This window comes from Asterias rubens, chromosome 15 (genome assembly GCF_902459465.1).
Source record: "Asterias rubens chromosome 15, eAstRub1.3, whole genome shotgun sequence".
Lineage (NCBI taxonomy): Eukaryota > Metazoa > Echinodermata > Asteroidea > Forcipulatida > Asteriidae > Asterias > Asterias rubens.
This window is the reverse complement of record NC_047076.1, coordinates 8,798,902-8,816,493: the sequence shown is the minus strand read 5'-3', so window position 1 is coordinate 8,816,493 and position 17,592 is coordinate 8,798,902. Positions and strand designations below refer to the sequence as shown.

Genomic DNA, 17,592 nt, shown 5'->3' with positions numbered 1-17,592 from the left:
AAAAATTATTTTGAGTAATTTCCAATAGTGTCCAGTGCCTTTAACGCATAGAAATGTACATTTGTATAATATAAGACTGTACATAGCATGCTTTGCGAGATATAATAATAATAACAAGACTTGTAATGCGCACATATCCACCCTGCAGGGTGTTCAAGGCGCCGTAAAAACCATAAACAAAGAAAAACAGACACAACAAAATTAGTTCTTGAAAATCTGTGACATAAGATAAGTTTTGAGAAGAGATTTGAATGTTGCGGTACAAAGACAAAGATATAAATGGAGGTAGACACTAGACAAGTGTCATAAAAGTTAAACAATTATTCCGTTTATCAAATTTTGGAGTCCCATTTTGAATTACGCTGAGGCAATGGCCTATGTTGCCCTAGTATTGGGCTTGGTGCCCATTCAAAAGTTTCCAATTGACTTTTAATATTTTCCAATGCAAAGTGCCCTTGGCAAAATGAAAATGGCCTTGCCCTCTAAACAATGAAATTCCAGGCCTGAAATGAATTTCTGGTTTCTTAAGTCAGTATAACTTTGAGCTACAGCATTGTAAAAAAATTCTGTTCCAGTAGCTTGTAAATCTGTAATACCACAATTTAATTTAGGGTTAAATAAAATTATGTGACAACTAAAAATGTATTATATGTACAAGTATTGGAGACAGATTTTTTAAAAGTACAAAATGTAATTGTGTACAACCTTCACTTATCGTGATATCATTTTGCAGTGAGTTGACCAACCATTTTAGACCAACCATTCAAGTGCACAGGTTGTGTAGGGTGGCAAAAACTGAGTGTGTATGATGTAAAACCATATACTGTATGATATCATATTGCAGGCTGGCTTAAAGGCAGTGGACACTATTGGTAACTACTCAAAAAATAATTAGCAAGAAACCTTACTTGGTAACGAGTAATGGGGAGAGGTTGGTGGTATAAAACATTGTGAGCAACGGCTCCCTCTGAAGTGGAGTAGTTTTCGAGAAAGAAGTAATTTTCCACGAATTTGATTTTGAGACCTCAGATTTAGAACTTGAGGTTTCGAAATCAAGCATCTAAAAGCACACAACTCCGTGTGACAAGGGTGTTTTTTCTTTCATTGTTATCTCCTAACTTCAACGACCAATTGAGCTGAAATTTTCACAGGTTTGTTATTTTATGTTTATAATGAGATACACCAAGTGAGAAGACAGGTCTTTGACAATTACCAATAGTGTCCACTGTCTTTAAGTCCGCATGTCATTCAAAACCACGTGACATGCACTGCAATGGATGAAATTGAATGGTCAGACTGTAGGAGGGTTGACCGTGTACCTTGTTGCATTCACCACATGATATTTTATTACAGGCTATGTTAGTATACGTGTCATTGTGTACCACAGTGGATGATATTGAATGGTTGTGACAGTAGGAGGGTTGGATGTGAGCTGTGTAGATGTGTATAACGTAGGATTTGAAACTTTGCATGGTGGAAATACAATATTGAAAGGTTTGCGGTAACACCATGTAATGACTATCTCTAAATGAGTAGGGGTGGTTCTGAAACCAACGGTTCTTTTTAGAACCACCCCAACTCATTTAAAGGCAGTGGACACTATTGGTAATTGTCAAAGACTAGCCTTCACAGTTGGTGTATTTCAACATATTCATAAAATAACTAACCTGTGAAATTTTGAGCTCAATCGGTCATCGAAGTTGTGAGATAATATTGAGAAGAAAAAAACCCTTGTCACACGAAGTTGTGTGCGTTTAGATGGTTGACTTCGAGTTCTAAATCTGAGGTCTCGAAATCAAATTCGTGGAAAATTACTTCTTTCTCGAAAACTATGGCACTTCAGAGGGAGCCGTTTCTCACAATGTTTTATACCACCAAACTCTCCCTATTACTTGTCACCAAGAAAGGTTTTATACAAATAATTATTTTGAGTAATTACCAATAGTGTCCACTGCCTTTAAAGCCATTGGACACTTTTGAACAGAGCAAAAATTAAAAGTTAACAGATTTACAAATAACTTACAGGGTTTACAGAAGGTAATTGTGAAAGACTTCTCTTGAAATACTATTCCATGAAATGCTTTTCTTTTTGAGAAAACATTAAAACAATTATCAATTCTCGTTATGGAAAATAACAGATTTATTTTAAACACATGTCATGACACGGCGAAACGTATGGAAACAAGGGTGGGTTTTCCCGTTATTTTCTCCCGACTCCGATCACCGATTGAGCCTAAATTCTTACAGGTTTGTTATTTTATATATAAGTTGTGATACACGAAGTGTAGGCCTTTGAACAATACTGTTTACCGATGTTGTGCGATTGCTTTAAAGACTGATTGTCATTACATGGTGTTACCACAAACCTTTCCACATGGCTTGTATATCATTCAGAACCATGTGGATGGTATTGCCTGGTCAGACAGTACGAATTATTAATAGGAACAATGCAATGTAAATCAAATATTTTCAATGAAATTTTTACTGTGGAAAGTATCTAGGAATGTAAATAAAATATTGTATCAACATGTCTTTGTAAGGGTATTAAACAGTATTGATAAGGATAAAACACATCATTTTTTAAAGTTTAGTTTGGAAGCTTACTGATTGTGAAGTTCATAGTAGATCCATTGTTTTCCCGTGTGAAATATTTCCCTCTCAAATGAAGTCACTGAGAAAACTATCTGAAAACTCTTTTTTTTTAAACAGCTTATTCGTAATTCTACCTCCATGGGTAGCCCCAACCCAAATTGAGGACAAACTGTAACTACTGGAAATTTTGCTGAAATGTAAAAAAAACATTATATATATATATAGATATTGACAAAATTGGGAGACCACCAACATAGGGCTAGATAGCTCAGTTGGTAGAGCGCCGGTATGTTAAACCGGAGGTCGTTGGTTCAAATCCCGCTCTAGTCAATTTTTCTTTGTTCAATCCAAAATCATTTAAAAATGTACCCAGTCAGTTTCCCTTGTGGTTTATTATTTGATTGTTCTCCTTATTCGCGTCACGATTAGCCTTTTTGAGGTGTGCTGGACATGAAGAGTGTACTGTTTGGTTTTGATGTATACAGACAAGTTTACCTTGTTTACCCAAACCTAACAGTGTTGTGTCCACCATAATTATCTCAAAAAGGCTTGGATTGTTTTAGCCCTGATTTTTTTTAAATAATGTATGGGACTATTTTCTGCTAGTATATTTCGCCCTATCAATTCTGTATTACCTTTAAGGAAGTGGACACTATTGGTAATTACTCAAAATAATGATCAGCATAAAACCTCACTTGGTAACGAGCAGGGATGGGGAGAGGTTGATAGTATAAAACATTGTGAGAAACGGCTCCCTCTGAAAGGACGTAGTTTTCGAGAAAGAAGTAATTTTCCACGAATTTGATTTCAAGACCTCAAGTTTAGAACTTGAGGTCTCGGAATCAACCATCTAAACGCACACAACTTCGTGTGACAAGGGTGTTTTTTCTTTCATTATTATCTCGCAACTTCGACGACCAATGAGCTCAAATTCTCACAGGTTTATTATTTCATGCGTATGTTGAGATACACCAAGTGAGAAGACTGGTGTTTGACAATTACAAATAGTGTCCACTGTCTTTAAAAGCGACATTTGATAACTGATTCGAGATTTTTTTTTTTTTTTTTTTTCCAATGAAATACATTGTTGGGTTCCGGTTGGTTTTAAAATAGAAGACTTTGGTTGTTTGCTGATAGTCATAATATGCCAACACTTTTGAGAACAGTATGCCTATACAGTGCTAATTATGTCTAGTCTGCTACTTTTCAGAAAAAGGTCTGGTGTCAAAATCCACATGCAGTATAATATATTGAACTTTTAAAAAGCTTTCTTTGGATTTGATGGACTCACTTCACAAACTTTTATTTGCTGTAGTCTAGAATGCATAATGTGCTTTGATTGCTGTAAAAATAAACTGCGAACGAAATTTTAACTTTTGATCTGTTTTTGACTGTTTTTAAACAATGTTTGCTTTTTCTACGGGAGGTGGGCCCATGTGCAAAAAAGTGTTTAAGAACATACACGGTCTATTGATGATGATAGTAGAAAGCATCCATCGAAATATTTATATCTGAAATTTTATATTTTGTGAGAAATAAATAAAACCAATTTCTCGTTTGGAGTTCATCCTCGCAGTGAGCGCTTTATTTTTATTTTTTTTATCAATGACATGCAAGTTTTAGTGTTGCTGATGTTGCCAATGTTCCGAACTGCCGACAACTAAACACTTTGGATTCACTAATTTTTAAATAAAAATCGTTTGGCGGGAACGGGAAAACTATAAATTGTCAACAGCGCCCTCTAGAGAATTGTACAAGAAAGGGGCAAACTGTTTAGTATGGCTCTCTGAAAACGCTTCGTTACCGATTGGAATAATGTGATTGGCGTCTGGGTAACGATAATGACAGTATCGTGTTGAAATTTACAGTAAACGTGCTTTATTGCATTGAAACGGAACAGCTTTTACATTTTCTTTACTCTTTTTCTCGTTGTGAATTTATTTTTATCAAGATGTCGAAGGCGGATTTAGACAAGGTTTGTTGAACGTATACATTCTGAAAGTATCTGAAGCTGAGTTAGGGAAGCAGCAAAATTAATGCCAAAGATTTTGCGGTCGAGTTGGGTCACAACATCTTTGTGTACTCCTCAACTTGTCAAGTTTTATGTCCCTTTTCTTTGGTTTTACTATATATGTAGACCTAAGTACTTGGGTACTTGGTAGAGTGACACTGTCTACTTTGTTTCAGTGGAAAGATTCTCGTATAAAAACATACTGCCACCACTTTCTCACTAAGTTTTACAAAATTATAATAATTATATATTTGAGTAAATTTTATAATATTATTTAGGTTTATAGATATTTTACAATTTATTTTATATCGGATGAAAAATTGGTGGCGTGATACGTAAACTTTACCCTGAAATGTTTCCACTTACATCTCTTCAACTTCAACATATGGTCATCAACCGTTATTCAATTTGAAGAACACAACAACGGTCAATGCCTAAAGGCCATGAGAATGAAAATGATAGATTTGCGTCCATCGCCTGCATGCTCTGAAAGCTACCGCCAAAAAAAATCATTATTTTCACAAAACTTCATTATTTTCACAAAAAAGAATCTGCATCACAAATGTTCAAGTTCAAATCATTGAACAAGGGTAAAAGGCTATATATATTTACGCATTTTAGTAAATAGTACTATACAAGACAGACATTCCGCCCCGATCGTGTTTGCGATCGCGATCGTTTTTATTTGCAGTAAAACACGCATCTGCTGTCGTTCATCTGTCGAGCGCAATCAACAAATTTGCACAAAAATATTCTGCGCAATTTTCAATTTGCGCTATGCAGATAGGCCAATTTGTGTAACGAGTTTGGTCTTTGAAAAGCATCTGTAAACGTTCGTTAAAAAATGCATATGATGCGAAAGATGTTTTAAAAGTAGAATGTTATAATGATCCACACAAGTATCACTAGAAATTGCGTGGTTTTCCTTTTACCTCTCGTCGACTAACACACTCGGCCATTTATGGGAGTAAAATTTTTGACTCCCATAAATGGCCAACCGTGCTAGTTCACAAAGTAAAACTTTTACTAAAAGGAAATACACGCAATTTCTAGACAAATTTGTGTGGATCATTGTTTTATACTTTTATATCTTTCTAACCATATGCATTTTATAACAAACAGTCACAAACGCTTTTCAAAGACCAACTTGACCGATCCAAGGCAACGTGTTCCTTAAAGACTAGTCTTATCTCGAATTAGGACGAGTTAGCCTAGTCCTAGTCCTAACTCATTGTGAATCAGACCCCCGGCCGCTCAGGCTTGCCGTCCCAGGCTTGCCGTGCAGTATAAAATTTGTCCCTTCTAGTGTAGCATGCATAGTTTCTATGTATGCTAGCAGCAAGTGCTTTGTCCATTATTTTCTCATGGATCCATAACAATCACCACTCCAAGTAGATTCAGATTTAAATTTTGATAGTTAAAATAATTGTAACGCTCTGGTGAGGATGGAAGATGTCTTTGACCCTTGCCAGAGCGTTACAGTTATTGTAACTAGGGCCATGATTCAATGTTATGTGTTTAATGTTGTGTTAGTCAATAACAAATGAAAACGTAGCAGTCGGATTCATCATCTTTTTATATTTATTAATCGTTAATTATTTGTTCACTTACAGGTTGAAGACTTCAAGGACAAACTCTTGGCAGAGGTAAATTGTTGTCTTCTTTTTCTTATGATATTTAATTTAACTGGGAATAAGCAGATATTGTGCTTGTTATTCCATTTGGTATTGGTCCTAGAGTGATTTTTGTCGGTATAATGCTGATTTGTAGGCACAGTTATAATAAAAAAAAAAGGATTAAGTCTCTTGGAAACTTTCAGCTGTAAAACTGCCAACTTGCTGGGGAAAAAAAACGAAGAAAAATAAATGCCACGATTTGTTCATAAGAATGACGAACTGCACATTGTGTTTGGCACTATGGCTATGCCTGAGCTGTGAAATGCAATAGATAAAAAGGGGAATCGTGATGGATTTCTAACTAATTCTTTGTGGTTTTGTTTTTAATTTAGGCAGAAAAACTTGTCCACAAAGTTTTCCCTTTGAAAATTGTTGAGCTGACCGAAATGCATCAGGTATGTTCAAACCTCTTCTTTCTGTTCTTGGTGTTTCTCGCTTTAAAATAGTTTTTAAGAATATAGGTAGTCAGTTTGGGAACTGTTAGCATTAGAATAATTTAGAACAGTCAATTAAAGACATCGGACCCTTTCGAATTCGGTACAGAAAAAAAAAAAAAAAAGTTCACAGATTTACAAATAATTTACAGGGTTTACAGAAGGTAGTGGTGAAAGACTTCTCTTGAAATATTATTCCATGAAATGCTTTACTTTTTGAGAAAACAGTAAAACAATATCAATACTCGATATCGAGAATAACAGATTTATTTTAAACACATGTCATGACACGACGAAACGTGGGGAAACAAGGGTGGGTTTTCCTGTTATTTTCTCCGGACTCCAACGCCCGATTGAGCCTAAATTTTCACAGGTTTGTTATTTTATATAGAAATTGTGATACACGAAGTGTGGGCCTTGGACAATACTGTTTACCGAAAGGGTCTAATGGCTATAAGTCCAACCCGAGCCTGATACTTCCTGGAGGCAATAAAGGTGATTGCCTCCATGCCCTCAGGCAATTGCCTTGGTTCCAGTCCAGTAGACATTTGCAATTTTCTCAAAGGGTGCCCTTTATCAAGGAGTCAATGCCTTGGTGCTCTTGCCATTTCAAAATCAAAGCATACAGGCGTGCCAATTGAGAGGTTCTGAAAACCCAATCAACATTTTGCCCCTAGTGTTATTTGAACTGGGGTCCCCAAGGTAGAAAGCCAGCAAAGACACCACTATGCCGACCCGCCCGCCAAAGATGAGTTACATTTTAAAAATTTCCTACATCTTGGTTGTTTTATGTTTTACAATTTTAACTCCATCTTGTTTTTCTGTCTTACAGTCGGAAATGTTAGCCCGTGAGAGAATGGCGTCTATTCACACCAAGCTGAACATACCAATACCAGAGCCCATCATGCTCAACAACAGTGATGTAAGACTCTTCAAATACCTCAAGAAATTCTGCCCTTTTCACCGTTATAAAATCAAAACCTACAAAACCTCCTACATACAAGAGCCAAATCTGTAAAATGTTGTTAGCTTTGCCCCTCGTCGCTATTTTCTATCCGTTTTAATATGCCAGTTTAATAAATGAAACTAACAACTTGTTTTTGCCTCTCATAACAGCTAATTGTGCGCAACTATGTTGGGAACCAGACTAAATGATTCTGCCGCAGATGACATTCACTTCATTGCATAATAGTGCTTAATAAACTTTGATGTAGAGGTAAAACAAAATTGTACTCTAAACTAATGAACAAAATTCTTGATTTCTTTTCAGTTGCCGGACAGAAAAAAACGGAAAATAGAGGATGGTGGAGATCTAAGTTTGGTTCATGGTCAGTAGTTACATGGTTCAAGAAAGAAATGGATCGGATACTTTATTAACAGGGCTGTACGCTTCGTTTTTGAAAGGGCAAGGGCACCAAGGCATTTTCTTCTTGGTAAAGGGGACCTATGATGAAATTGCAAACTTCTACTGTAGCATTTCAAGGGCACCAAGGCAATGACCAGGGGACACAAAGGCAATCGCCTTCGCTGCCTCCGTGAAGTATCAGGCCTGCTCTAATACGTAGCTCCACATACCTTGCTGGAAATAATATTGAGCGCTTTGATGCTCCCCTAGGGGTGTGATAAAGCGCTTTATAAAACCGAGTATTATTATTACGTTTATTATTATCCTTATTTTCCTCGCAATAGCGTCCTGATCCAGTATTTATGCGTTTCACATTTTTTATTTACTAGGCTTGGATAGGGTTAGAGGCGTCTGTCTCCTGAAAAGGTCAAAACATTACCGATGCCACCAGGAATAGGCCTATGTAATAAGTAACTAAGTAATAGTTCTCTGTTGGCGGGATAGACCTTACTTTTGTTTGTGCACTGGCCTTTTCCTTTGTCTTTTTCTTCCACTTGGTGCTTTTTAACATGTGTTCTGTGCCTTTGATCATTTTGTATGTAAGGGGCGCAATATAAATTTTAAATAATTATTATTATTGTTGTTATAATTAGGGTCCAGAGTGCTGGCTCTACCAGACGGTCTAGCGCCCTGTAACAAACATCTTGTTGAGATCATCAACATCTTGAAGCCCAATATCTGTCTGATGATCGACCACATCATTACACTCAAGATGTGGATCCAGCTCCTCATTCCCAGAATCGAAGACGGAAATAACTTTGGCGTCTCAATTCAGGTAAGGCCTTTATTAGCCAAATTTTCTGCCGATATTTTTTTTAACCAATGTCGACCGCCCCTTGTTTTTTTTGTATTTTCGGTAAAAAATATGAACACAGTCCTCGTGGTGAAATGTTGCTGTTGTAAATGAAACCATAAGAATAATAATTTGGAAGGACAAACATTCTTTACTGTAGCTGAGAAGCTGGTCTTGTAAATAAAATCCCAGTCCAATAAAGCTTACAAGTCTAGCGTTCTTGTGGATACTCCACCCTACATCCCGCTTTATACTTCCTACGAATGCAAGGCGAATTTTTGTGACGCAATAATCAGTACGCGCTCCCTTTCAAATTGGGACGCAATGATATTTGCTTCGCACGAAGCATTTACAATAAGAATGAACTGGGCTTTATTCGAGCCGTGCACACTTCTGGTATTTTCCCCCGTATTTCAATACAATGATGTACACGGTCTAATAGTATGTTTTTGCATGCCAGTGGATTGCAGGTGCATGCCCCTAGAACATGCTCGACTTTTGAGAAACTCTTCTAGGACCCTTTAATCTCATAGCACACCCTCCACATTGCACCTTTGGAGTGAGTCTCTCTGTTTTCCCGATTGTAAATTGTTTTCGTTGTCCATTCTAGGAGGACACGTTAGCCGAACTGCGTCAGGTCGAGAGCGAGTCAGGAGCCTACCTAGACCAGATTTCCAGGTACTTCATCACTCGGGCAAAGCTCATCAGCAAAGTGGCCAAGTACCCTCATGTTGTAAGTACTTTCGTAACCTTTGAACAAATTACATCAGGAATGTCATTGTTTTAACTGAGCATAGTAAACGAAAAAATATTTTATGCTGTTTTATGCTGTCTTAATAGAAGTTTCATAAGGATTCAGACAAAACATTCCTATCGGCCGTCGCCCCAACGATCGCCGATAAATAATAGGAATCCGGTTTCTTGGTTGTAATTTGAGGAGTATTCGGTTTATTAAAAGGTATCCGTTAACCTGGTTAAAGACAGTGGACACTATTGGTAACTGTCAAAGACTAGCCTTCACAGTTGGTGTATTTCAACATATGCATGAAATGCAAACTGTGAAAATTTGAGCTCAATCGGTCATCAAAATTGCGAGATAATAATGAAAGAAGAAAACACCCTTGTCACACGAAGTTGTGTGCGTTTAGATGGTTGATTTCGAGACCTCAAGTTCTAAATCTGAGGTCTCGAAATCAAGTTCGTGGAAAATTACTTCTTTCTCACAGTGTTTTATACTATCAACCTCACCCAATTACTTGTAATCGAGAAAGGTTTCATGCTAATCATTATTTTGAGTGTTACCAATAGTTTCCACTGCCTTTAACCATTACATGGTGCTATGTGAAGGAGTAGGTCTCATTATTAAAATGTAGTCCCACATACCTTGTAGAAGTGTCACTGAGTGACGGTTATGCACGCTATATGAGAAACCACTATTGTTTTCATGTACAAGCGTCTCCAAGCACTTATCGATATTTATTATCTAGACAGGTTTTGTGAAGTTTTTGAATTATGAGAACATTTATTTAATGAATGTGGCGCATTCAACAACTGCTTCTAGAAACCTGGGGCGAACCACTTTCTTTTTTTTTCTCTTTTTTTTTTGTGCCTTACACAAAGCACATTCATACCTCCCTTTGGTGATCTTCCTTATCTCCATGGTTTCTTGTCACATTTTGTCTTGTTTGTTACAGGCTGTTCTATTACTATTGTTATCTGTTCATGTTGTGTTGTCATTTAGCCTTCGAGAAAGACTGTCTCGAAATATCAGGCCTCATTTCATAAAGCTGCTAAGCCCAAAAATTTGCAAAGCATGAAATTTCTTCCTTGACAAAAACAAGATTACCAACCAAATTGCCACGTGATTTTCAGGATAAAAAGCAAACAACAGCTGAATACCAGTAACAAGCAATATGCAACAAATGGAAATTTGGTTGGTATTCCTGTTTTTATCAAGGAAGAAATGTCATGCTAAGCAAATTTTTGTGCTTAGCAGCTCTATGAAATTGGGCCCAGGCCATTAAATTTTGTTTGCATCTAATGAAAGATTCTTTCATATCCATGTGGACTACTGAATAAAAAAACAGGAACAGTGACACAGAAATTCCTGCTAAAATGGCGATAGAACTTGGTATGCTCACTTTCTACATGTGTTCCTCTGTCCGTGTTATCCCTTGTCTTTGTCTTTGTGTGTGTTCCTTGGTTGTATCATACTACATGTTTGTCTGTACATAGGTTAGGGAACAAAAGCATCTCGCTTAACCTTTTCTTCCTAAATGTTGTCTTTAAAGGCCGTGGACACCATTGGTAGTTGTCAAAGAATAGCCTTCACAGTTGGTGTATCTCAACATATGCATAAAATAACAAACCTGTCAAAATTTGAGCTCAATCGGTCATCAAACTTGCGAGATATGAATGAAAGAAAAAAAACACCCTTGTCACACGTAGTTGTGTGCGTTTAGATGGTTGATTTCGAGACCTCAAGTTCTAAATCTGAGGTCTCGAAATCAAATTCGTGGAAAATTACTTCTTTCTCGAAAACTATGGCACTTCAGAGGGAGCCGTTTCTCACAATGTTTTATACCATCAACCTCTCCCCATTACTCGTCACCAAGAAAAGTTTTATGCTAATAATTATTTTGAGTAATTACCAATAGTGTCCACTGCCTTTAAATTACTGCTTATAAATTATTGAACCATTGTGTACCTAATATATCATACCTCATACTATATTGCTTTCTTTTAGTTTTGACATAAATGTACGTTATTGTTTTGTATGACAGCATTGAAATAATTGTTACTGATACTCTTGACGAAAGATCAGAATGTCCACGTTGTCACCGTTTAAACAAACTTTTGTCTCCACCATTTGTAGGAGGACTACAGACGGAGTGTTTTCGAGACTGACGAAAAGGAATTTCTTAATTTGAGGTTGACGTGCGCCGAGCTCAGGAATACATATGTAAGTCTTTATTTATTTAAAAAAATATCTTCTTGTGAAACCCTTCCTTTACTGTCTGACCATGATGTCATATTGCAGGTTGGTATAGTTAATCTGTCAATCAAAACCACAGTGGAAGATATTGAATGGTCAGACGGTAGGAGGGTTGACCTTGTACTATATAGATGCATTGACCATGAAGTATAATATTGCAGACTAGTGCTGGGCGAATAGTGAAATTTTGGTATTCGGTTACTGCCGGCCAACGGCCAACTATCCAAAATTAACCGGATATTCAAATAGTTTTTTTTTCGCCGCTAGAGGGCGCTTAAAAAACAACAATTACAATTATATATATTTTTTGCTGCTAGAGGGCACTGTTCGTTTGTGAATGAGATCTTATGGGCGGATTGATATTAGTTTTAGACAGTGTCACTCGGTTCATTCATAAAAATAACCGGATCTAATTTAAAGATGGCGATTTGCTTTTCCTTTTGATATCGTGATTGACTCTACGTGAAGGAAAACTTTCGTAATCTTTAAACAAATTGCGTTAGAAATGTCATTGTTTAAACTCTTCTCGGAGGTGAGCATAGTTAATACTTAGTTTTACTGTTTTATACTGTCTTAATTAGAAGTTTCATAAGGATTCAGACAAAACATTCCTATCAGTTGTCACCCGACGTCCGCGGATATTCGGATATTAAAGAATATCCAGTTACTTGGTTGTAATTACAGGACTATGCGGTTTATAAATAGGTATTCGCGCCCATTGCGGATATCCAGGTAAGAAAAAAAAGGCATTCGCGGTTACAGATAGGAAAACCTTTTACTATTAACCGGATATTCAAATTATTCGCCCAGGCCTAATGCAGACCATAATAGTCTTATCTCAAACCACAGTGAATGATATTGAATGTCACAAACACTAAAATGTGTAATACCAGAGCATTTTTTGCTAAAACCAACACCTCATCTCTTGAAAACTTGTGTGCAATGGTTAATTTCCAAAATGAAAAACAAAATTACATTTGACCTGGTGTTTAAAGGCAAAGTATACCTTTGGTGTTTTTTAACTGTTCCAATTGTTTTAATCCTATATACATGTAAATGTAGAGGTCTACATTATAAATGTAGAGGTCTTCATATTAATAAATGTAGAGGTCTCCATAATAAAACTAACATGTGAACAATTTTATTTCAAAAGGTGGTCACGTTTTTGAGATATAGTCGAAAAATCCAAAGCAAATATGCCCATGCGGGAAGAATAACCTGTACTAAGAATACACAATATGAGAAGCGTTACTAGATTCAAATTTTGGGGCATGAAAACTAAAATCTGTGTGCATAACCTCATTACATCAAAGTGAATTGTTTCTCAAAATGCTTTATACTATCTAAACAGGCATGCAACTCTGCCGCGCTTCCGTGGAATTCTGCGTTTTTGTTTTTTATTAAAACTTGGGAAAAAAAATGACCCCCCGTTCCAAAAACGCAATTGTTAGCCTAATATATGCCTGGCAACAACAGTGTACAACTACAATCATGTAAAATCAGCCTAGCACATGCTAACAATGCACCTAAGAGCAAAATAAACCTCAACATTTTCTAGGGTACCATTGTGGGTATCATGTTCCGTGGCGTTTCGGCTGCCTCGCTCCGCACTTGCGTTGTGGCGTTGTGTCTTTGAAAATGTTCCTCTTTATTTTGTCAACGGGCAGTTGCATGCCTGTCTAAAGCTGCTGTAGGCTTCTTGCCAAAAGTGTATACCAAGTATTATACCTTTCCTTTTAAAGGCAGTGGACACTATTGGTAATTACTCAAAATAATTTTTAGCATAAAACCATACTTGGTAATGAAGAGCTGTTGATAGTTTGAAACATTGTGAGAAACTCCTTCTGAAGTTATGTAGTTTTCAAGAAAGAAGCAATTTTGTACTAAAATATTTGAATTTAATTTTGAGACCTCGAAGTTAGATTTTGAGGTCTCAAAATCAAGCATCTGAAAGCAAACAACTTGTGCAACAAGGGCGTTTTTCTCCCATTATTCTCTTGCAACTTTGACAACCAAATTGAGCTCAAATTTTCTTGGGGAGGTAGTGCTTTCTGCTCTACCGGCCAGGCTTCGGACTGATGATACCCAAGCCTACATCCGTATGGACTGTAAAAGGGGTAACCCCGTTTCAGCCCTAGGAGTAGGTGGCAACGGCCTCTGGACAAAAGTAATTGTAGCCCACACCTTGAAGTGGCCTTGAGGCCTTGTGTGTCTGGCGACTTGCATAAAAAAAACAGAAAAAAACCACACAAAAACAGGTTTGTTATTTGATGCATATGTTTAGATACACTAAGTGAGAAGACTGATCTTTGACGGTTACCAATAGTGTCTAGCAAGCAGAAGTAGTAAAGTGTTGATAAATTGATATGCAATTTGTTTTGTCATCACACAGCTTTCCGTGTATGATCTGATCATGAAGAACAAAGAGAAGATCAAGAAACCCCGAAACAGCAACGCAGAAACCCTGTACTAGAGATCCACCCAGTGGAATGGGTAATATATACATATACCCGAATGGCTATTGGGATAAAAGGGGGATTCAGCAACTGTATACCCAAAAGGGTATTGGGATAAAAGAGGGGGATTCAGGCACTTTACACCCTGTACCAGAGATCCACCCAGTGGAATGGGTAATATATACATATACCCAAAGAAGTATTGGGATAAAAGGGGGATTCAGCAACTGTATACCCAAATAGGTATTGGGATAAAAGAGGAGATTCTGTCACTGTACAACCTGTAATGGGTAATATATACATATACCCGAATGGGTATTGGGATAAAGAGGGGGATTCTGTCACTGTACACCCTGTACTAGAGATCCACCCAGTGGAATGGGTAATGAATACATATACCTAAACCGGTATGGGGTAAAAGGGGGGATTCAGTCACTGTACACCTTGTACTAGAGATCCACCCAGTGGAATGGGTAATGAATACATATACCTTAACGGGCATGGGGTAAAAGGGGGGATTCTGTCACTGTACACCCTGTCCTAGAGATCCACCTAGTGGAATGGGTAATGACTACATATACCTAAACGGGTATGGGGTAAAAGGGGGGGATTCAGTCACTGTTCACCCTTTACTAGAGATCCACCCAGTGGAATGGGTAATGACTACATATACCTAAACTGGTATGGGGTAAAAGGGGGGGATTCTGTCACTGTACACCTTGTACTAGAGATCCACCCAGTGGAATGGGTAATGAATACATATACCTAAACGGGTATGGGGTAAAAGGGGGGATTCAGTCACTGTTCACCCTTTACTAGAGATCCACCCAGTGGAATGGGTAATGAATACATATACCTCAACGGGTATGGGGTATAAGGGGGATTCTGTCACTGTACACCTCGTACTAGAGATCCACCCAGTGGAATGGGTAATGAATACATATACCTCAACGGGTATGGGGTAAAAGGGGGGATTCAGTCACTGTTCACCCTTTACTAGAGATCCACCCAGTGGAATGGGTAATGAATACATATACCTCAACGGGTATGGGGTATAAGGGGGATTCTGTCACTGTACACCTCGTACTAGAGATCCACCCAGTGGAATGGGTAATATATACATACATGTATACCCAAATGGGTATGGGGTAAGGAAAAGGGATCAACAAATTCAACCCAGTCCTGGAGATGCACCCTGTGAATTGGATTTTATAAACCCAAGTGGGTTCTGGGGGGGGGACACATGAAGGTGAACACCCTATACTGTAGATCGGATCAGTGGTTGGTTAACATACATAGATACCCTATTGGGTTTGGGGTGAGGGGACGGCAGAACACAGATGAGATCCACAATAGCCAAATAGATGTGGTATGGGGTAAGGGTGGGAGGGGAAACAGCAAAGTACACACTTTTATTACTTTTAGTACTGGAGATCCACCCAGTGGAATGGGTACTCGTGCTATTGTACCCAAATGGGTGTAGGGTAAGATGAGGGAGACACATCAATGAACACCCTGTACTAGAGATCCACCGAATGGATTGGGCTCTTATGGATAAGGGGTGTAATTGTTACCCTGTACTAGAGTTCCGCATAAGGAATGGGTAAAAACCTTATCCTTAATGGGCGTAGGGCAAGAAAGATGGAGGGACCAAAGATTTGCTAACATCCTACGCTAAAGATCAACCCAAAGAGTGGACCCTTCAGGAGTGTTGTAGGGGGAGGGGCCTTTATAAGATAAGTTCGAGATCCACCAAAAAAGTGTGCGTTAAGGGAACTTTAAAAGGCAGTTCTTTGTTGTTGTGGGGGGGGGGGGGGATATCTGTGAAGCTGGAATCTGTTAATTCTAAAACTTCCTTTCAATTAATGTTGTATCTTAGAAACGTTTTCTCATTATTATTTTTCGATTTCGTTTCACTTGTCTGGTGTGTTTAATTTCAATTTTGCGTTCCAATGAAGGGATAGAATGAATGATGAAGTAAAAATTTTTACTTTCACAATTATGGGAGTCATTGTCTGTATTGGAGAAAAGGAAAACTTTTTTTTTCCAAAAATGATTATGAAATTTTTCTGAAACCCGTGTAAATTAAAACTGCAGTGATCCAACTGTAAATAAATGTAACATGGTTTGGATATTAACGTATTATTTATTTTTTAGACCAATGAGGAATTGGATACTATTGTATAATTCCACATTCTGTAGAAATGATGATTAATAGTAATTTGGTAGACATCATCCTTACTGGCAGTTTTGGGAAGCTGAATTGCGAAGGACGCGGAAACGTGTTCGAGCCGCAGTCATGCATGGATGCCTTTTAGACAACTGAGCAAAACTACAGGTCAAAAGAGTTCTCCGGAGGGAAGATGTAGTGAAAATACCCCCTTTCACTATAATGGTACAACTGTGTTATTCAGTGCTCAGCTTCCTCCCCTATGGAGGATGTGGACTAGTCCAGGTCAGTGACTGTTGAGATTGACAGCTAGTAGGCCCCTCCTATAAATTTGTGTTCCTTCGTCAAACTTTACATTCATGCCTCCACCCGTATACTTTGTTGGCAAAACTCATCGGACCAATTCCTGTTGTTCAGACCTTGATGTAACATTTGTAATGGGCCATTAGTAACATTATTTTCCATGAGTGACATTTCTTTAGTGTTTAATTTCACAGCCCTGGTCAGAGAATACTAGATGGGGTTGAGTTAGCTTTTGGTTTGAGGCCAGGCAACATCTTGTCTGTGGAGGGCTGAGGCTTGGCAAACTGGGTTGATGGTTGATGTATGTATTTGTATGCGCTGCATGCTAGCTTCGATTTCATGTAAGTTTCCTTGATTTCCTTGTGGCATAGGAGAGAAACAAAGCACGACTTTTCTCACGTGAGGCCTTATCCAGGAATTGAACCAGGGCCACAGTCAGTAGTGAGAGGTGAGCGCTTTACACACTATGCCAACCATGCCACCCTGTTTTGTTTTCACAAGAATATCACGAGAATTCACGAATGGAATTAACAAGAATCGACTGCAAATTGATGGCAGTTTCTAGTGGAGGGTGTGTGGATGTCAATATGACGACTAGACAATTACAAAATACTCTCTTTTTTGAGAAAGGCTTTCTTGCCCAGCAAGGCACGCCACGCTACTTTTCCGGATTTTCCCATGGGCAATCCATAATCCGAAAACCAGAATAAAGTAGGAAGAAAATCATTTTTGGCGCTGCTGTATTGATTGCTTCATT

General features: G+C 37.9%; 1 protein-coding gene and 1 non-coding gene across 2 annotated transcripts; both read left to right on the top strand.

The window, feature by feature from the left end:
* The first annotated feature begins 2,849 nt into the window (after nucleotides 1–2,849).
* On the top strand, nucleotides 2,850–2,922 carry Trnan-guu. Its single transcript has one exon. It is a non-coding gene; the product is annotated as a tRNA-Asn (tRNA).
* A 1,512-nt stretch (nucleotides 2,923–4,434) lies between these two features.
* On the top strand, nucleotides 4,435–16,483 carry LOC117300125 (proteasome activator complex subunit 3-like). The gene is made up of 9 exons (XM_033783829.1): nucleotides 4,435–4,567; nucleotides 6,217–6,249; nucleotides 6,612–6,674; nucleotides 7,546–7,635; nucleotides 7,984–8,041; nucleotides 8,712–8,893; nucleotides 9,522–9,644; nucleotides 11,787–11,873; nucleotides 14,299–16,483. Exons 1-9 carry the CDS (start codon nucleotides 4,544–4,546, stop codon nucleotides 14,377–14,379), a joined length of 741 nt encoding a protein of 246 aa, XP_033639720.1. The 5' UTR covers nucleotides 4,435–4,543; the 3' UTR covers nucleotides 14,380–16,483.
* The last annotated feature ends 1,109 nt before the right edge of the window (nucleotides 16,484–17,592 follow it).